Genomic DNA, 19,708 nt, shown 5'->3' with positions numbered 1-19,708 from the left:
CATATGATTTGCTTCATCTTCTAACCCAGGGAAAGGGCTGGGTTGGAGAAATAAATAAATAAAGAGAAGAAAGTGGCCCTAATATATCTTAACTTATTTCAGAACTAAATATTAAAAAAAAAATTCTGTGATTTTATTATCTAAAACTAATTAATGAAGACAATATAGGTGAAAGGTACACCATCTCCATCTAAAGATTATCATTTATCAATAAAGTCCTCGAATTCATTGTTGGTTATTGGCAACTTGGTTTCTTATTATTACTTTTTACAGTACTTGGCTTTCACGTAAAGGTAAAGAATAATAATTAAGCTAATGATTTCGCCTTGAAAACTAGTTTGCTGGACATACATACCTTAATTACTTTTCCTTTCGTGGTTTAGGTAGCAAACCATAAGAATATTATAATGCCAAACTAATCTCTAAAACAAATAATATTTTAATTTGTCAGCTAATTTTCCTTAGGCCTTGTGAGAAAATACAATGAATGGAGCATATCTATTTCTGCATAAATGATGATGTAGAATGTTTTAAAATTAAATAAACAAATAGATACAATTGTTGTCATTTTTCGTGTTTATAGCTTACTATTAAGTAATATTTTAAGGAACAAAGCACAAATTATGTCATACTTTCATCATAAAGTCATTTAGTTTCATGTAAGAGATTAATATTATTTTTCTAAATAAATATTTTATGTTATATGATCAATGAAAGTTGACTTACATGGGTTGAGCTATATGTACCTAACTAATTAGTTGATGGTTCAAACATCACATACATATATACATATATATACATAGACTATAATAGTAATATTTAAATTAATTAATTATTTAGTTGTATTGATACATAGGAGTGACTTATGTTTAAAGTACAGCAATATTAATTATAAACGCTTTATATATGTTATGCAAATCAATCATATTTAAAAATGAAAAAATCTAAATTGAGAGTATATATATAAACACAAAAAATAATTATCTTTAATAATATTTACAAGCTATGACTCTTTATGTCTTGTTGGACGAATACAAACAATAAATGTAAAATAAATTAATAATACGTTTTAAAAGCATTATTATTATTATTATTATTATTATTATTATTAAGTGACATGTGAGAGAGTGAGATTGAAAATTATGGTAAAGTAAGAAAATTGTGAGTACATAGAATGCATGTTACTATATCTATTGCAATACAGTGGGATTTTGAAAGGAAAAAGACTAAAATTTTACACGTTTTTCTTACGAAATTTCCACTATCATCTCTTAACTTTACACCGACTACTACATAGAATATTAATATTTACTTCTTTTTCTAACAAATGTCATTATATATATTAGTGTAATAAAATCTCATTTTTCCTTTTTTTCTTTTCTAAATAAAACTTAAACCCTACATTAAACACAAACTTGAGAACAAGGAAAGTGCAAATATCATATGCCAAACATATACTATACTCTTTTCTCAAAAGTTAAATTTAAAATCCTATGGAGAGCAATTGAAACCTGTTGTTGGCAGCCGCGAATGAAATTAAGAAGGTGGTGGTGGTGGTGAGTAATAGTAGTTGTTTCTTAGTTTTTTTTTATTATATGTATAAAATTTAAAATATATAATTTTGTTAGGTCTTTAATCACTTTTTATGTAAAATTTTAAAGAGGAAATTATAAAGTAGTCAACTTTATAATATTATTTTTAAAATAATTTTTAATATAAAATTAATTGTTTTATCCAAATTTTATCATGAGTTGACAAAAATATACTTTAAGTCATTTTAGATAAATTAAACTATTTATCATAATTTCTCTTTTCATTTTTCTCTCCCACATCTGTCTGTGCTGTTGATTTCTCTTTCTTACCATCTAGCTCTCTTCAATTTTATCTATTATGCTTTCAATTTTTCTCTCCCACATCCCTCTACTGTGCTACCAATTTCTATCTCTTGTTATCTATCTTTGTTTAAAGTTATTACACGTCATGCTAGCATGTAACAACTCTCATGCATTTGACGTGTAACAAATTTATTAAATATGACATGCTTTAAATATGTCTTTGTAATGTGATATCTACTTTTATATTTTATTAAGATATAAACTCTTGAAATTAAACACTTTAGACATAACGTGTAACAACGTGATGTGTAATAATTTTTTAGAAATCTATTGAATATGGCATGTTTTAAACATGTCTTGTAACGTGATATATATCTTCGTATTTCATTATAATATAAACTCTTGGAGTTAAACACTTTAGACATAGCATTTAACAATATAATATGCAATAAATTTTTTTAACATGACATGTAACTTGGTCTCTATCTTTGTATTTCATCAGAACATAAACTTTTAGAGTTAAACACTTTAAATATGACATGTATCAACTTATTTTCAACACGATATGTAATAATATTTTTTAAATATGACGTATAATAATATTATTTTTTAAACATATTGTGTAATTTAGTCTCAATCTATATATTTTACTAAAATATAAACTTTTAAAGTTAAATACTTTAAATATAATGTATAATAATATTTTTTTCAACATATGCACTTAAATATGAAAAAGTTTTATTAAAAATAATTTTATTTTAAAAAAATTTCACTAAAAACAATTAAAATTAAAAATATTATTTTTTAAAAATACTTATGATTTGAGAGGGAGAACTGATTCTTATTTGTAAAAATTGGAGGGTATTTTTGGAAAAAAATTCGGACGCAAATAGAACACGTGCGGCTGCTGAGGTGTCAACCGACCTACGTGATGAAAGCGAGGGCGGCGGTGGCAAACACGTGCGCTCAACTTCAAGATTCGCGTCAGCACCAAAGAACATATATATATATATTTTATTTTGTGTTTTGAAAAAGGGGCGGTAATTAATTGATAGTAATTTCCCTTTCAGATCCGACCTTGGCCGTATCACTTTTTAGACCTTGGAAAGTCTCTTTCTTCGGTTTTTTTGTCCTGCCACCCATTTCTGTCAATCCAATCAAAGATATTCTCTGTCTGACACCTGTAACATTGCCACCACGTGAATGAATATAATTGGTCACCTGGTGGTTTGGTAGCCTAAATGCTAAGATTCTCAATGGAGTGCCACCATTTGCGTACGTGGTTAGGTTCAGCGAATATAACACAGTAATTGAAGAAACAAATATTAATCAATTCAAGAGTATCCTCTTTAATATGATTGTCCATGAGATTTAATAAGTCAAGCTCTCGTGTTTTTTACTTAAATATTTATTATAAAATTTAATAAATAGAATGCAAACTCATATAATTCAAGAAATACATGAAAAGAAAGAAGCATCTGTACCTTTTGCAGGCAACCCTCAAAATAAAGAGAGCATGTTATTTATTACAAGTTGTTCAATTGATTCCTTTTGTAATGTTGGGTCTTTAGCAAACAAGAATTTATGATTATGTTTACATGTTTAATGTGTTATTACGAGAAATTATTGGAACTTATACATCTTGAAATCGATTTTTTTTCTTACGTAATATATACAGGATCTACACAATATTATTAAAATCAAGTGATATTATAAATTTATTAGTAAGACCGATTGTTATTATGCAAAGAGCCGTCACGCATTAATATTCCATAATAAAATTATTGATTGTTGTAAAGAATGTAATTTAAATATATAAAGGTAGGATTGTATGGTAGTATAAGAATAGATTAAGACTACATAAAGGGGAGATTCTGTGCCTTTGTGTATGAACACTTGCAACAAAGTTTACCTTTAAACGCAACATTACATGATAATAATAGGATGCCTTTTTTTGACCTTTTGGGTTTAGACAATTAAAGGATTTGACCATCTGCTTGTATGAATTCAATAACATGAGGGAAGATGAAACATACACTCAAAAGGTTTTTATTGGGTACAAAAGAGATGATGCAAACTCTTATACCTCCATGAACAACAAAGTTACTTACAAGGGCCAATAAGAACATAATTAGTATATTTCATGGCCAGCCAATAAATTTGAAAAATAATAAGAAAATAAAACAAAAGAAGTCAAATTAGAAAGGACCTTCATAAATGTACTAACAACTTGAGATATTTATATGTGTCTTTTTCTATTCCAATAGCGACTTACACAAAGAGTATCTAATAAGAGATGATGTGAAGTTTATATCATCAAATTTTTAATTATTTAAAAAATTTAATAAAACACGTGATAAATAAAAAACGTAATAAAATATATCATAAATAATTATTTTATAAATAATATTATAAAAATATATAAAAATTAACATATCAAATAAATTATGAACAATCCATACATGAAACAAAATTTTTTTACGTGACACCATTTTACGAGAAAGAAGAGAAATCTTCCTACTAAACTTTGGATTAGAAGAATGAGTTGAATCCTCTCGGGCACTTGGACTTAGCTTCTCAAAATTTTCTTCTCCGACAGCTAATAAAATCATTTTTAAATTTTTATATATAAAAAAAAAGAACAGGGGCAGATATGGAAAATCAAATGACTATGTCGGTAAACCACCTGAAACAAGGTTAGTTAAAATAATAACAATAAAAAACTACCAGACAGTGATCAATTCCGTGTAAGAACTACTGTTCATGTAAAATCCATAAAAAATTACTATTAAAAAAAATTGCTATTCTCTTATTACAGAGGAGAGAGGGGGAGAGAAAGAGAGAGAGAGAGTACGTTGGTGAAACAGAGGTAACAGAGGGTTCTGCGTAATATAAAGAGAGAGAGAGAGAGAGAGAGAACGTTTAGGTGGCAGATGAGACGTCGTCGCTGAAAGGGGTTGGTTAAGGGTCGTGGTCTCAGCCAAGATCAGATCAGTTATGGCTGCCTGTTCTCTTCTCTTCAGACTGCTTTTAGTTCTTCTCACTTTCTCAGGTTTCTTTTTCTTTGTTTCAACCGTTCTCTCATTTCATTGTTGAGTTGCTGAATGAAAAAATGCTCAAAAGATAACAACACAAAGGAAAAGAAAAGGGAAAACCTTTTTGGTTAAAGTTTCAGAGTTTCCTCTTTTTTTTTCAACTAGTAACCCAAGAATCAAACTTACTCTTTTCCTTTTGCATTTTGGTTTCTGGGTTCATGGGTTTTCACTCTCTTTTTTCTTTCTATGAGGAATGAAAACAGAGTTTCTCTCAAGTTTTATCAACATGGCATTTCAAGATCTTCTTCTTTTTACAATTTTCATGCAAAATCAATCTGTATTACTATTTCAGCTTAGTGCAATTCATTTGATATAATATATGATCGTTTCTGGCTGCTAAATGTTCACTATGCACATATAATTAGTTAATGATGATTTATTTCTGTTCAAATAAACTAAAGTTTTTCTGCATGAGTTGAATTTTTTGTTTTTTTTGCTTTTTGGAAATGAATTGTAGGCATCTTGACTTATTTTTCAAATGAATACTCATTTGTTATCTATTATTTGTTTTTGAATTTCTTGTTTTAATGGTAGCATACCATAATTTTTTTGTTCTGGGCCATATTATAATCACTCATTTCTCATCCATCTATTTGGTCCTTTCTTGCTTTTTTTTTTCTTCTTTTTCGTATGATTCACTTCTTTTTATTCTGGTTTCAGATTTACCAGCCCAAATCCTTGGTCTTGGAGTTGGAATCAACTATGGCCAAATAGCAAACAATCTTCCTTCTCCTTCCCGTGTTGCCTACCTCCTCAGATCCCTCAATATCAGCAGAGTAAAACTGTATGATGCAGATCCGAATGTTCTTGTTGCCTTCTCCAATACAAATGTTGATTTCATTATTGGACTCGGGAACGAGTACCTTCAGAACATGACTGATCCTGTCAAAGCTCAAAACTGGGTTCTGCAGCGAGTTCAACCCCACCTCCCCCAGACCAGGATCACTTGCATCACTGTGGGGAATGAGGTCTTCAAAAGCAATGATACTCAGCTATGGTCGAATCTCCTCCCAGCAATGCAAACAGTTTACAGGACTCTTGTTGATCTTGGCCTTGATAAACAAGTAACTGTCACAACCGCACATTCTCTTGATATCTTAGGTGTCTCCTATCCTCCTTCGGCAGGGGCTTTTAGGCAAGATCTTGGAGAATATCTACATGCAATTTTGAATTTTCATGCTCAGGTCAAGTCACCCTTCTTGATTAATGCATATCCCTATTTTGCATACAAATATAACCCGAACGAGGTGCCAATAGACTACGTGCTTTTCCAGCCTAATCAAGGGACAGTGGATTCAATTACCAATTTGAAATATGATAATATGTTGTATGCTCAAGTTGATGCTGTTTATTCAGCTATCAAAGCAATGGGGCATACGGATATTGAAGTCAGGGTTTCTGAGACAGGTTGGCCTTCCAAAGGGGATGAAAATGAAGTAGGAGCTACACCAGAGAATGCAGGATTGTATAATGGCAATCTGTTGAAAAGAATAGAACAGAAACAAGGCACACCGGCAAAACCAAATGTCCCGATTGACATATATGTTTTTGCACTTTTTAATGAGAATTTAAAGGACGGTCCAACATCAGAGAGAAACTATGGACTCTACTACCCTGATGGCACCCCAGTTTATAACATTGGAGTGCAGGGTTATCTTCCAGAGTTGGTATTTTCATCAGATAGCACAAAAAATGTAAGAAATATACTCTTTATCCTTAGTATCGCCTTTATAATCTCTTCTCAGTTTGATGTTCTGAAAGTATTCTTTTCTCGATTCGTTCGTTTGTCAATCCCTCAAGCCTGTTATTCAAATAATGACATCTCTCTATTCTCTATCACTTTTAATTGTTTTGCAGGCATTATCTGTCTTCAGTCTACTGATCTTGGTTATAGCATACTTAATCTCCGCCTGAAATCATGTGAATTTGGCTAGTACGGAAGGGAGGGATGATCATAAGGGAAAACAGTATTGCGGAGACATTTCAAATAACAGAGGAAATCTTAGGTGAGATATTCAATACCCTTTTGAACTGTTGGAGCACCAATTAAGAACCATCACAGTTATTCATCCCTATTCTGGAAATGGCAACGTGGTCCAATCTCACGTACATGTGAGGCCATGAATGTAGGATCCATTTACATGTGACCGTGGATGGACCTTAGGGCACTAGAGTCTAATCCTCTAAGTTGTTCTTTCCCCAATTCATGTCTCATGACTTGGCTTGAAATAGGCTCATAGTGGTTAAATGTGTTGGCAAGTGAGTGTGTTTTTCATGTTGTTGACCTTCTTTCTGATCCTTTGAACTCAGCAAATACTTAGGGTTGGGGTAGTTGAAGTATTAAGGGTGTATGCAAATGAGTGGGATTCTTGTGTCAAGGAAAAAAAATGTTGGGAGGGAACAAAGGGCATTTTCCTGTTGGATACATGTCTAGATGGTGGAAACCAGTCACTCAAGGGCTTCCATCAGAATTGGCCCAACAGATGATTGGACAATTAATCTTAGATTCCACAGGACAGACAGATATTAAGGGTTTTTTTTTTTTTTATAATTTTATATTTAAAAAAGACTTCAAATCATCTGGAAGAGAATTTGGAATTATTTTCTTGTAAGGTTTCTACCCCATGGTATCCATAAGCAGGACCCTCAGAATGCGGCTGTTGCAGTCCACTCCACACACGCAACAACTGGCTGGTGTGTAAAACTCCAATTCATGACATAAAGTCTCATGCCTAAAATACAATTATATTATATTTTTTATCATTTAAAATATGGTAATGTGTCTCCATCCTTCTCATCTTCAATCGTGCATGTGAATCTTTATGTGTTGAAATTCTCCTTTGTCTTCACCCAGACAAAAGTCCAAATTGGCTTCCATCACGAAAGGAAAAGCCATTAGAATCCCTCTAACGGCAGCCACTTCTCACATTATCCCTTCTTTTTTCTCCTCCTTTTCTCTCCTGAAACCACCAAAACTAAAACCTAAGTCGGTGAGCTCTATCTCTAAAGATGGGTTTGCTCTTTGTCTGCTTCTCTTTCGTTCTTTCCCAAAAAGGTGAATTCATGGCATCAGCCTTTACATCAGTGTCTAATCCATGTCATTTTTCAACTCTTTTGCTAAACATATTGGCAGGCCTTCCCATTCAAAGCAAAAATACTTTCCTCTGTCAAATTAGGGTCAATTTAAGCTGCCCAAAATCTCTGTAAATATTCCCTTGTTTTCTTTTTTTTATATAAGGCCATTCCTCATATGGGAAGATCAAAACCTTCTAAATCAAATAATGTATTTTTAGGTTAATTAGGTAAAATATATCAATTATATACAGTATGTTTGAAATCCAATTTGTTTTAACAATAATCAATACTTAGAAATTAAAGTAGGCAGGTGGCTTTCAACTTCATGGACCATACCTTTGAATTATGGAGAGCTTGCATCAGCATAGCCAATGGATAAGATTGAGAGATAGACGAATTTATTTGACCATTCAACCTAGTGACCGCCCTAGCTACATCAATTTTTGATCCTTGGTTGGTTCTTGGTTGCACAATCAAACCTGACAAAAGTTGAAAGTCAATTGTCTAGTCAGAATTGTACAATCTGAAGCAATCCTAGTAATTTTTGTAGACAGGCATGAGCCATATTAAAAGTGTGATGAAAAAGGTTTACAAACATTAGTAGCAAGTTATTTGCATGAACTAGTGAACATCAAACAGGTCTCTTCCATGGTCCCATTGTTGGGCCTTTCATCAACAGATGGTTTTAGATTGCTTTGATCTTCAGACATCATGCAAAATTTATGATGCCGAGAGGAAGCATCAATCTACATCCTAAGAAAAAGGATGATGATGAATCAAGGAAATAGACTAAAACCTACCTCTACCTGTATTTTGAACCAATTAAACAAATAGATTTGATGTTTTTTTCCCTACTTATGATATGATTGATTGATGGGTTGCTTCATTTGTTACAGGGAGACAAAGCACTAATCCAGCGGAGGAGAGCACCAGCTTATAAACTTTGGAAAATGATTAGGTATTACAAAAGAAAAAAAAAGCCCAAAACAATTAGTCACTAACAGATGATAGTTTAGTTAGATATAGATTCTTTAAAATAAAAAAACATAATAAAAGGAGAACTTGGTGAAGATTTTACAGGGCTTCAGTTAGTTTCTTGTTGTTCTCTGGTGTACTACTAGGTGGGATGGGATTCTTAGTTTGTATACTGAAATAGATTGTTTTAGTATTGTCATATGACATTACACCTTCATATCTTTTAGTTAATTTCAGAATGTTTCTGATTTTCTTTCTCTCTTCCCTTCAAATATTTGTTTAACACAGGATTATGAACTATATAAATAGATTGAGCAAGAAAATGATATGGGTTGAATCTCAAATGACTAAAATTGCAGTTGCAACAACTGCAAAACTTCAATTCTAAGCCTCGAGTACCATTCAACTATCTTGAAAATCAACACTCATGGCTAAAAGTATGACCACCACAATGTCATGAATGCTTTGTCATGAACACCTGCAGCTCAAATCATGTAGTATGTGCATTTAAAATTTTAAACTATAAAGAAGTATGTGCAATAAAGACCCAATTCCATGACACAGAGCAATAAGGAAGAAAAGAAATATATGTTGCTAGGGCATGGCCACATGAAATTCCCCATCCCTTTCCCCCCATTTTTTTCTCATCCTTTCTGGCAACTTCCTTGCTTTCTAACTCAAATCCCCCATCCCTCTTATCCAACTGTCTAATTTGATGGGAACTCCCTTCTAGAGAAAACACAAACAATCTGAAAAACAGTGACATTTGCAATTACTCCATAGCAGAGCTACAAGACAAATTTAAACAAATAGTTATGATAAGTAAATAGTTCTTCAAATTACATAAGCATAGGGAACATTGAAAGAAAATCGAAGCTGATAACAAGAGAGAGGAAAAATATAGACCTAAGGTACAAGCAGTTAGTTTTGTTTTGGGACGGGAAGGAAAAGCACCTCTAAAGAGGGCCCAAACCTGGTACAAAACAAGAATAGACTTCCACCACAAAGAGGCGGAAAGAAGAAGGTACTACCAAAAGAATTGCTACAAAATTATGTTTATTGTCCTCTTTCTCCCTGTATATCAATGGGGTCCGGTTTCTCCTTGTGTACAAAAACAAGATCCTACCCACTGGTATCACCAAAAAGTTTGGTTCCTTGAACCTAACAGTTTTATTCTCATGTGAACATGTTCTCTTTTCACTATGATTAGTGCCCCATTTATTCTTCAGAAACCTTGAAAAATGTATAAGATAAGATCAGGTTGTTGATACCATCCATTCGGGGATCTGTTTCAAACTCAGGATCTATGTAGAAGAAAACCTGCAAAAAAATACAAGCAAGTCAATGATCACAAATAAGTTTTGCCTTAAAAACAGTAAACAATTTATTTTACTTTATTTTTTAAAAAAACACCACTTACAGGCATGTCAATCTGCTCTCCAGGAAGAAGACGCTGCTCCTCAAAGCAAAAGCACTGTATTTTATTGAAGTAAACTGCAGCCTGAAAAAGGAACAAGAAAAACGTACAGGTTAATGTGCTTCAACATAATTATTTTTTTCAGTCCAAATATTTCTTTTCTTCCCTTTTCTTTCTCATTATCCCTTTAACAAGTTCATAATATTTCATACTTAATGTTTCTTATGTTAGCTAACTTGGAGATAGTTATCATACAAAGTAAAACATCCAAAACAAATACGCTAGAGGATAAAAAAAGATGCCAACTGTAACCAAAAGAACAACGACAACTATTGTTCTTCGTAATCTGGAAGTGACTATTTTTCACCTGCCTCAGGGCCCATCTCTCAAGACTGTAATAGCAAAGCTAAGTTCCTCAACTCTCTTTAAGAAGAAACTGGAATTCCAACTAACTGTTGGAGATTTTAGGCCAACCTTACACAACCAGGTAGTATAATCATATTTACTAACTTTTTTCTTGCAAAAAGGACAACAAAAAGAAAAGTAAAGTGAAATACATCTTTCCTTCTAATGACATGGGATCGTCCAATTCAAAACAGTAAATCTAGCATTTGACTCCAAGCAACAGAAGAATTTAATCACAAACTTGAAGACAATGGTTTTATACAGACTCTTCTTGGCTGAGACCACAAGAAAAACAAAATTGCACGTTCTCCTATTGTCACTCCTAGAAGCCCCAAAGCAATACTATAAACCTAAAAGAATGACATTGCCAGCATTTAAGCAAACTTGATAGGGGCTAGACATAGATTCACAAGGATACCATTCAAAAATTTTGGAAAGAAATTTAGACATGGAGAGAGAGAGAGAGGGGAAGAGATTACAATCATGGGAACTACAGATTCACAAGGATCGGTGAGAAGCAGAGCTTTGCAGACACAGAGTTTTTGCAATCCAAGTTACTCATGTAATAAAAATGGAACAGCAAGGACTAACTTGACCATTTGAGCAAATAGTATAGAAAGGAAAAGTAAATACCATAAGTCAAGACTGAAAAAGATTTAGACAATGCTAGAAAGAGATGGTCAAAAATGCTAAAGGCTCACAGCCACGTAATGCATGAGAGGTCAAGCCAGATCTAACACATGCCTATAACTCAAATTCTAGAAAGAACAAATAATTCAACTAGTCCGATTTTAATTACAGAGCATGTGTAAGTATCAGTACCTTCATAGGGGTGACGTTATATGTAGAGACACCAGTTATGGGCGTTGAACTTCGATTTTCAGCAGTATAAAATGCAAGGGCACTTTCTCCAGGCTTGACTCTCACCTAGCAGAAAAATTAAATAAATAGAAGATAAAACGAAGCCATTAGTTAACAATGCCCAAAATCCACAGAGAAAACATAAGCACCTCTCTTTGAGTCGGAATAAATTTCCAGGGCATTCCATCTGCTACATCAGCATTGAATTGGACAACTATCTCCCTGCAAGGGTAAGCACAAATTTCTCAAGATCAAATACATAGAAGAAGAATAAGAAGACTAGATTGTGATAAAGTCTAATGCTTCACAGTAGCAAGTCTTAGAAATGCATGAATTAAATTGAATAAAAATGAACAAAATGGGTGATGAGAACTGAGGAAAAATCCTAAATCTAACTGCCTGACTCCTGTTTGTTACTGTCTTGTGTTGAAGTAGCATGCTGTATGAAGCACGTGCATGGTTGGAAGGCAGGGATATCTTGTGGTCAATCTTATCAAACCGAATATCTAACAAGGCATCTCACTCCCTTCTTCCTTTCAGAGGAAAAACAACATCCTATGTTCATTAGTGGTGTCCTTTAAGTTGTTTTCCATCCCACTTGAGAAAAATGCTTCTTGCAACAAACAATTCCATCATTTTTCTACTAAGATGAATAGTAACATGCCTTTTATTGAGGGAAAGATTTCATGCTGTATAAGTGAAGCAAAAAGGTTACAATCGTTGGAAGAAACCCTTATCAATATCATTGAAACTCGTGTCTCTCATTCTTGCACAAATCTCACTTGACAAAAATAAAATAACCATGAAAATAACAAATCTTAAGAAACATATGCATATCTAAGCAGAAAATATCAAAAAGTAGAAACTGAGTATGTCATAAGTAGAAACAAACCCCTGAATCAAATTTAACCCAAAAAATGATACAAGGATTACACATAGCTATAGAGTCTCAACCAAATTATTAGAAAGCATAGTAAGATCATAATTATTTAAAACAGAGATTAAGATAAGCTCTTACATCCAAAGCCTAGAAAGCGCACCTTGTTGCTACTGTCCCATCTTTTGCATGCCGAGCAATCTTCTCTTCAACGCTCTAAAGAAAACAAACATTTGTTCTGGTGAAAAACCAACAGAAGAAAAAGAAATTCTGAAATAGTGAAAAGATAGAAAAGAATAACATAAACTCAGCTCCACCTCACGGCGTTGGACAGTACCGCCATACCCAGTAGCCTGGCAAAATCTTCGGTACAAAGGGACGGCAGCATAACTACTTCCCACCATTGCAAAAACTAAGGCTGTAAGATACAAAAGAGTCTTTTTGGATTTTTTCTCTTTGGAAGCATGGGAAGCATGTGAAGCATAATGCCGCTGAATGCTAAAGGAAGACAATCTCCCAAAACATTGAGAATCATAAGGATGGAAATCAAAAGACTTTGTTAAAGGCCTTGTGCTAAAGTCACATCTTGGCATTGAATCGCAAGCATTGTTGCCACACCCAATAGAAGCTCTATAGAACTTGTGTCTCGGATATAAAGCATCAGGAAGAATCCTGGATTAACACAAAAATTTTCATCCAAGTGTTACACATCCCAGAAAAGGAAGCTTACATTCTGGTTGGGAGAAAAATGAAGTTGCAAAAGAATAAAATCTAAAGGCTGAGTGTATCCAAATGATTATCCTTTAAAGGCTAAAGAACAATATATGAATAAAAAATTTAGATCATCAGTCCTTCACAACCAGTAGGTTTTTCCTAAAACAAATTTCTGGAGAAATTTCTGTCTTAGTTCTCCAAGTAAAATACCTAGCTTTCAATGAAAACAAACAGTTACAAGGATCAAATATATTGGTAACACATGGCACTTACCTTGATTCACGAGACAAAAATTGTTGATTCAAGAGACTGATTCTACTAGAAAGTCTTGACCATGACATGATAGTAGACACCTATGTATCACTGCACATGCAAACGCAAAAGCAAAAGAGCAATGAACAATATAGCAAATTTAATTTCACTTTGGTTTCTAAAAATATGATAATAAAATCGCACCAGACCAGAAAAAATAACAGAAACACATCATCAAACTAATCAATAGCCCAACAGATTTACTCAAGAACACCCAATTTTTAAAGCATAAACCAATCAATAATAGAACCCCATATCAGCAATAAGGCCATAATGCTTGAAATAAAGATGTAAAAAAAATGAAATTAATAGTAAGACCTTTATACCTTCAAAAGGGTATTGAACTACTGAAATGGGGTCTCAAAAAGGAGTTATTTTTGGGTCTATTCTTAAGCCTCTGGCTTGGAGTTTCTGGCAAAGTTGGAAGCTTGAAAGCGTGTACAGCTGAAAAGAGAAGCCGCTTGAGCCTAGAGAGGGAGAGGGGGAGAGAAAGGGAGAAAAATAAATAAAACAAAAATAAAAGATGATACACTCAAGGGCTTATTTGCACAAATAGGACTCAACAATAGGGGAATATTCAATTTGGTGCCCTTATTACTTTCCTAGGCAAAAATTGAATGGGCAAAAAATGGTTAGGTGTAAAAAATAATATGCTAAATAGTTACAAATTAGAAAAATGTTTTTTTAATAGGTAATGAGTAAAAAATATATTCTAATAATTTAGAGGTATTTAGTTTTAGAAAATTTATCACTTTTTTAATGAAATTATTTTATTCAGTTTTCTAAAATATTAAAAAATTTATTTTTTCTTCATAAAGAAAATTTTTTTTCATTATGTTTAAAATTCTTGCTATTACTTAACTTATTTGTTTCAACGAATAAAAATAAATAATCGGTTAATTTAATTAAATCAGTTAGAAAATTTCATTAACTCATTTAACCAATTTCTATATAAATGTTAACCAAACCAACCAACTTTACGCATTAATCGATGCCCCTTTATATTTTAAAAATAATAAAAAAGTAATAATAATTATATAATAATAATTTTTAAATTTAATAAAAAATAAAATTATTTTTTATAATATTACTATATTATCAAATTAATAAAAATATTAATGGTTAACTAACAATTGAACCTATATATCTAATAAATTTTTTTTTTAAGAGTAGAGTATTTATTTTAAAAATTAATAAATTCGTTTAAAATTTCTATTACAATTTAAAAATGTAAAAGTATTTTACCCTATTTCTTTCTTTAGTTGGAATTATTAAAAATTGATTTAATATTGTCTCTTCCAAACTAAACCATTTGATTATCCATTTTCTTTTGGTTTTGTCTATTGCTTTTCAATTTAGTAATATAATCATGTATTATTGCAAATTAAATGACTTGTAATTTGAATTTGCAATTGAAGACAATGCAATCTTTAACACAGCTACTCAAAAAATCAACCTCATTTTCTCCAGCTCGCTGTATAGATAAAAGAAAACAGTTCAGAGTAGATGCGCTTACAAAGACAGGATATTTCAGTCCCAAATGATTGCTGGTAGCGCTTGTTTTTGTCACAAAAAGAGGCAAATTCTTCACACTTTTCACAATATTTATCAAAGGGTACAATTCAAGAGAATAGTTGTAGCCTAAAATCAAATGATTGAATTAAAGCTCATGATAATAATACAAAGTCAGTCATATGAAACAAGAAATGGAATGACTATAGACATGAATGAATCGTAAGTGAGCGTTGCTGAACCAGTATAGCGCGGATCCTTTTCCTTGAATTTTTCAGTCAAGCCCTGAAAACAAGAACCGTGATAAAATTAATATTTCAATGCCTTAACCAGTGCATGAAAGCTCCGATCAAACAATTATGTAATCATATGGCAAAAGAAGCAGCATAGACAGTGAACCATATTGAGCCACATTGGTAGATAGGGATAATCAAGTATTTGACTTAATAATAGGTGCATGTATTCCTGTATTAAAAGAATCGGATCTGAATCAACCCTTCCTCAAATATAAATATTTGAGATAGGAAACTACTGACTACTAATCAAGAAATTTCAAGATGATTGGATGGAGTTAAATGGAGTATGCAATCTCTCACCTTTACAATCATCCCGCACCTGCAAATCAAAAACAAGATGAAAAAACGTCGATTAGATTATAGATTATCATATTTCAAATCTTTAAAGGGAAAAAATACAATGAAAATGAAAAGAAATTGAAGAAGAATGAACGTGTTAGAGAAGAAGCCTTACTCAACAAAACTGTCGAAATTGAGTTCAACCTTCCTGCCACTTCCATTGTCATACTTGGAAATTAGAACCTGAAGGACAGAAGGTGGAATTGCATATCCAAGGCTGTATAAAGCATCCCTCAGTTCCATCAAATCAATTTTCCCACTCCTATCTCTATCAAATCTCTCAAATATGGCCTACAATTTCGAATCCATGAGCATTAACTCAGTGCTTAAAAATGATATTAGCATGAATGTATTAGAGATTAAAATATATGGAAAATGTTGAGACCAAAATCCATTCTTAGAAAATGCTTAATGACTCACCCGCCACTGACCAAGGCAACTCCACAGTGCAGCAAACTCTTTGGGCCCTGAAATTGAAATTTTTGCAACAATCATGCAATTAAAATATCTCTTTAGACCAAAAGAAGAAAAAAGTTGCAAAAGATAACAAGTGCCTAAGGGTTATTTCAGAAGTTCTTTTTACTTAGATCACAAGCAATAATTGATTACGAATATGAAAATTTTGATACATTGAATGAAATATAATTTCCTGGATAATAACCTTGACAAGTGTCCTAAAGACACTCCTTAGCAAGATTAGAAAAAACAAATTAGAAGAACCAACAAAGCAAAGGGAAAGGCAAATTCTTAAAAGCTACGGATAAAAAAACTAGCGACAGGAAGGAGACCATTATTTAATTGAATGGGTCCAAGCCCAGGAAAGTAAAGCAGAAAGCCAAAAAATCATGCCAAGTCAAATTGGAATCTGATAGCTTTACATTTAAGCGGATAAATAATTGTGCTGTTCAATCTTCAAAATTCCAATTATTTCTTTTTCAATCAACAGTTATTGGAATATAAGACCATTAAATCTCTGACTCATGCCGCATTTATGCAGATTTCTTTAATATGTTGAAGCTTCTCCATGATTACCATTAGTTGGTTGAGACAAAACTGAAGATAGCAGTAAGGAAATTGTTCTCATAATTAATTATCAATAAGAAACCGGAAACTGAAGATAACAAACAAATTAATTGAGATAGGAAAGAAAATGACTAACCAATTTTGAGAGAATCATGAGGGTTCTTGAACAAGAACATCAGCAATCTTATAGTCCTGATATTAAACCTCTGGTAGCCTGAAGAAAGAGCCCGTTGCAACTCATTTTCATCGATGAATCCACTTCTATCCCTGTCCACCATCTCAAACGCCCTTATCACTTCTGCGTGTGTTCCGGCTGGAAACGAAGGCTGCCCATAACTTGGCTGCTGCTGCTGGTGCTGCGAGTAATAGCTGTGACTAGGAGGAGAGCCGCCATGATGATTATAAGAGTAGTTATCCTGTTGCTGCTGCTGCCCGTAGGATTGTGGGGGCAGCTCTGGTGCTGATGGTGCATAGGAATGAGATGAATAGCCCCTCGAGGAATCCATTGATTTCGACCCAAAAACTCAAGAAAATTCTCTCTTTGGATTTTCCTTTCCTGGGTATCTGATGGATTCAACAAAGTATAAGCAATTCAATATTCTTGTGCAGAGTTTTCGGTTGAGGTGGCTCTGTTTATCTTCGCTTTTTCTTTTGGAGTCTGCAGGTTCGATTTGAAATAAATGAGGGTTTTCAATGGAAGCTACGAAATATGAATGTGAATTTGACCGTCAAATATTTAAGTTAAAGTGACATTAATACGCGGCGCGCGTGGTGTCACGGACATCTGGTTTACGTAAGCGTGTATGCTACTTGCGATTAGGCAGAGGCGGCCCCCTGTTTTTGTACTTTCCAGAGTTCAATCTTGCTTTGAATCGATGTTTCCAGAGATAAATACTACCTTTTTAAACAATCAAATAATCAGTGGGTGACCCAACCAAAGTGGTTTTGACAGCCTCACATCACATCAACTGGGCACCTAAGATTTTCAACTGTCAAAGCAACATGCCACTCCATTCCCCGTAAGGTTGGATCTGTTCTATTGATTTCCTTGGCAGGCAGCCATTGGTGACTCACTCTACACACCAAGCCCATGAGCTTGTGCATGGAAAGATTTCACCACATGGTCGATTCTACTGCTCCTAAACCTGCCATATTATTATCCTTCTTATAATAGGCTGCATCAACATTTGCCTTCAGAACTCAATTCTGGAAATCCTCCATCATCCTGCTAGCTAAAACAGTCCATAGCGGTCGCCCACAATGGAGGGCCTTGTTCCAAAGCTAATTTCCTCCCTCCCTAAGACACCCTTCGAGCTACAAAAATAAGCTGACTTCACCGCAAGAAACGTCGACTTAAAGGGTTTCCACTTTCCAAATTCTTCTATCCTGATCAATGAGGCCTGCTACCAGCGTCGATTGAGGTGACTAATCTCCCATTATCGGCATGAAGTATACACAAAATATTTTTGAAATGACAATACGATTATTCTTAGTAAAATAATACTATTTTGTTTCATAATTAAATTATGTAATGCTCATTATTTCTTTATATATAGTGGGAGAATTTAACATTCTTTTTTATATTTTTTAATTTAAAAAGTCAATAAATACTGAAAAGGGCTAGGCCCAGATCCAACAGGGCTGGATCCATCATGTTATTGACAGCGAAAAGCCTGACAACAATGGCGGGAAACAAGACGTTCTAAACAAAAAAATAAAATAAATAAATGAATATAAACCTCTCCGGCCTTGCCCAAAACTATTTCTTTGGAAAAATTTGTGCAGAAAAAACAGAGAGGAAAAATGGAGAAAGTGGTACCGGAAGCAGAAGAGCTGCCGAAGGCTATCGTGCGCCGGGTGGTGAAGGAAAAGCTTTCCGATTGTTCCCCCGACTACGACATTAACGTTCACAAAGACGCCCTCCTCGCTTTCACCGAAAGCGCTCGCATTTTCATCCACTACCTTTCCGCCACGTAAGCAAAAAAGAAAAAGCCCCAATTATTTTTAGGGTTTATTAAGTTTTTGCTGTGATGGTTTGATTTGGAGAGTTAATTGATTCTGCAGGGCAAATGATATCTGCAAGGAATCGAGGAGGCAAACGATAAATGCGGAGGATGTGTTTAAAGCACTGGAAGAAATTGAATTCTCGGAATTTGTTAAGCCTCTTAAGGCTTCCCTCGCTGGTTAGTTTCTTTTGTTTTTGGATTCGAGGGAATGACCTTTCTTCATTTCGTTAATCGAAAAATGATTCATGGGTTTCCTTGCAGAGTTCAGGAGGAAGAATGCTGGGAAGAAGGGTGCAGCAACAAAGGAAAAAGAAGTGAAAAAGAAGAGGAAGGTGGAAGAGCCATCTGGCAAGAGTGGAAGTAAAAGCAAACAAAATAAAGGGGAGGATGATAATGAAGAAGAAAGAGAAGAAGAAGAAGAAGGAAGATAATGGAAATGAGTAAAGCATGAACAGTGTAGTGATTGGGTTAAACTCTTTGATATTTGTGTTCCTTGTCTGAGTTTAGTTAAATTCATGCTTCAGTTTGGATTGGAAGTGGCATTACGTTTGGCCATTGCAATTGCAATTGCAATTGAAATACACACGAATCCCATTGAGGTTTTAGGTGTTTGAGGTATCTGTCTGTCTGCTTTTGTTACAATCAAACAAACCCATTCCAAATTATAATGCCAAACAGAGTTTTCTGGGATTTATTCTAGCCATGAAACGATGATTTAGTTACAGGCCAAACTAAGACTGGTTTGCGTCCAAAACTTATGCATGTGCTGAATTGAACGTTCCTGTCATCTCTCTACCGGACATAGCATGGCCTAAGAGTGAAACCGAATATCTTTAACTGAAAATAGAAACCAACAATTTAAGGATGGTTTTGGTAATGTTGATCCTACCTTCTTTGTTCATTACTTTTAAACATTAACGTGCATATTCAAAAGTAATAAACCCCTAAACATACCTCTCTGACTCT

The 19,708-nt window shown here is 33.6% G+C and overlaps 4 protein-coding genes across 7 annotated transcripts; 2 read left to right on the top strand and 2 right to left on the bottom strand.

Annotated features, from left to right (window-relative positions):
* Positions 1–4,646: 4,646 nt before the first annotated feature.
* Positions 4,647–9,237, top strand: LOC110412248 (Glycosyl hydrolase superfamily protein). Its single transcript, XM_089782803.1, has 4 exons — positions 4,647–4,887; positions 5,591–6,624; positions 6,788–6,936; positions 8,902–9,237. Exons 1-3 carry the CDS (start codon positions 4,833–4,835, stop codon positions 6,842–6,844), a joined length of 1,146 nt encoding a protein of 381 aa, XP_089638929.1. The 5' UTR covers positions 4,647–4,832; the 3' UTR covers positions 6,845–6,936; positions 8,902–9,237.
* Positions 9,238–9,780: 543 nt separating this feature from the next.
* Positions 9,781–14,313, bottom strand: LOC110412249 (cytochrome c oxidase assembly protein CtaG / Cox11 family). Of its 3 annotated transcripts, none has more exons than XM_021422771.2 (8): positions 13,885–14,313; positions 13,528–13,617; positions 12,858–13,212; positions 12,704–12,756; positions 11,813–11,885; positions 11,625–11,729; positions 10,401–10,481; positions 9,781–10,300 (listed from the first exon to the last, which is right to left on the bottom strand). In XM_021422771.2, exons 2-8 carry the CDS (start codon positions 13,593–13,595, stop codon positions 10,199–10,201), a joined length of 837 nt encoding a protein of 278 aa, XP_021278446.1. In that variant the 5' UTR covers positions 13,596–13,617; positions 13,885–14,313; the 3' UTR covers positions 9,781–10,198. The 3 variants fall into 3 exon arrangements, with proteins under 3 accessions (XP_021278446.1, XP_021278445.1, XP_021278447.1); XM_021422770.2 differs by having other exon boundaries at positions 13,893–14,309; XM_021422772.2 differs by lacking the exon at positions 13,885–14,313 and adding an exon at positions 13,711–13,843.
* Positions 14,314–15,009: 696 nt separating this feature from the next.
* On the bottom strand, positions 15,010–17,242 carry LOC110412250 (Calcium-binding EF-hand family protein). Its single transcript, XM_021422774.2, has 5 exons — positions 16,873–17,242; positions 16,134–16,180; positions 15,829–16,004; positions 15,675–15,693; positions 15,010–15,363 (listed from the first exon to the last, which is right to left on the bottom strand). The coding sequence occupies exons 1-5, from the start codon at positions 17,240–17,242 to the stop codon at positions 15,253–15,255; spliced, it is 723 nt and encodes a 240-aa protein (XP_021278449.1). The 3' UTR covers positions 15,010–15,252.
* Positions 17,243–18,016: 774 nt separating this feature from the next.
* Positions 18,017–19,432, top strand: NF-YB11 (nuclear factor Y, subunit B11). Of its 2 annotated transcripts, none has more exons than XM_021422777.2 (4): positions 18,017–18,157; positions 18,522–18,709; positions 18,801–18,919; positions 19,004–19,432. In XM_021422777.2, exons 2-4 carry the CDS (start codon positions 18,540–18,542, stop codon positions 19,171–19,173), a joined length of 459 nt encoding a protein of 152 aa, XP_021278452.1. In that variant the 5' UTR covers positions 18,017–18,157; positions 18,522–18,539; the 3' UTR covers positions 19,174–19,432. The 2 variants fall into 2 exon arrangements, with proteins under 2 accessions (XP_021278452.1, XP_021278451.1); XM_021422776.1 differs by having other exon boundaries at positions 18,021–18,157; positions 18,337–18,709.
* The last annotated feature ends 276 nt before the right edge of the window (positions 19,433–19,708 follow it).

The sequence above is a fragment of the Theobroma umbraticum genome, unplaced genomic scaffold (genome assembly GCF_002168275.2).
Source record: "Theobroma umbraticum cultivar Fairchild unplaced genomic scaffold, ASM216827v3 scaffold_95.0, whole genome shotgun sequence".
NCBI classification, from domain to species: domain Eukaryota; kingdom Viridiplantae; phylum Streptophyta; class Magnoliopsida; order Malvales; family Malvaceae; genus Theobroma; species Theobroma umbraticum.
Note: the sequence above shows the minus strand (reverse complement) of the source record. Positions and strands in the feature narration are given on the sequence as shown.

Excerpts from the sequence above, each read along its gene's own strand:
- NF-YB11 (XM_021422777.2), top strand. The coding sequence starts at position 18,540 with ATGGAGAAAGTGGTACCGGAAGCAGAAGAGCTGCCGAAGGCTATCGTG. Across the intron at positions 18,710-18,800 it reads ATCCACTACCTTTCCGCCAC|GGCAAATGATATCTGCAAGG; the intron begins GTAAGCAAAAAA and ends TTGATTCTGCAG. Across the intron at positions 18,920-19,003 it reads TCTTAAGGCTTCCCTCGCTG|AGTTCAGGAGGAAGAATGCT; the intron begins GTTAGTTTCTTT and ends GTTTCCTTGCAG.
- LOC110412249 (XM_021422771.2), bottom strand. The coding sequence starts at position 13,595 with ATGTCATGGTCAAGACTTTCTAGTAGAATCAGTCTCTTGAATCAACAA. Across the intron at positions 13,213-13,527 it reads TTTTTGTCTCGTGAATCAAG|GATTCTTCCTGATGCTTTAT; the intron begins GTAAGTGCCATG and ends GTGTTAATCCAG. Across the intron at positions 11,886-12,703 it reads GATGGGACAGTAGCAACAAG|GGAGATAGTTGTCCAATTCA; the intron begins GTGCGCTTTCTA and ends TTACCCTTGCAG.
- LOC110412248 (XM_089782803.1), top strand. The coding sequence starts at position 4,833 with ATGGCTGCCTGTTCTCTTCTCTTCAGACTGCTTTTAGTTCTTCTCACT. Across the intron at positions 4,888-5,590 it reads AGTTCTTCTCACTTTCTCAG|ATTTACCAGCCCAAATCCTT; the intron begins GTTTCTTTTTCT and ends TTCTGGTTTCAG. Across the intron at positions 6,625-6,787 it reads CATCAGATAGCACAAAAAAT|GCATTATCTGTCTTCAGTCT; the intron begins GTAAGAAATATA and ends ATTGTTTTGCAG.
- LOC110412250 (XM_021422774.2), bottom strand. The coding sequence starts at position 17,242 with ATGGATTCCTCGAGGGGCTATTCATCTCATTCCTATGCACCATCAGCA. Across the intron at positions 16,181-16,872 it reads TCATGATTCTCTCAAAATTG|GGCCCAAAGAGTTTGCTGCA; the intron begins GTTAGTCATTTT and ends TTTCAATTTCAG. Across the intron at positions 16,005-16,133 it reads GTTGCCTTGGTCAGTGGCGG|GCCATATTTGAGAGATTTGA; the intron begins GTGAGTCATTAA and ends TCGAAATTGTAG.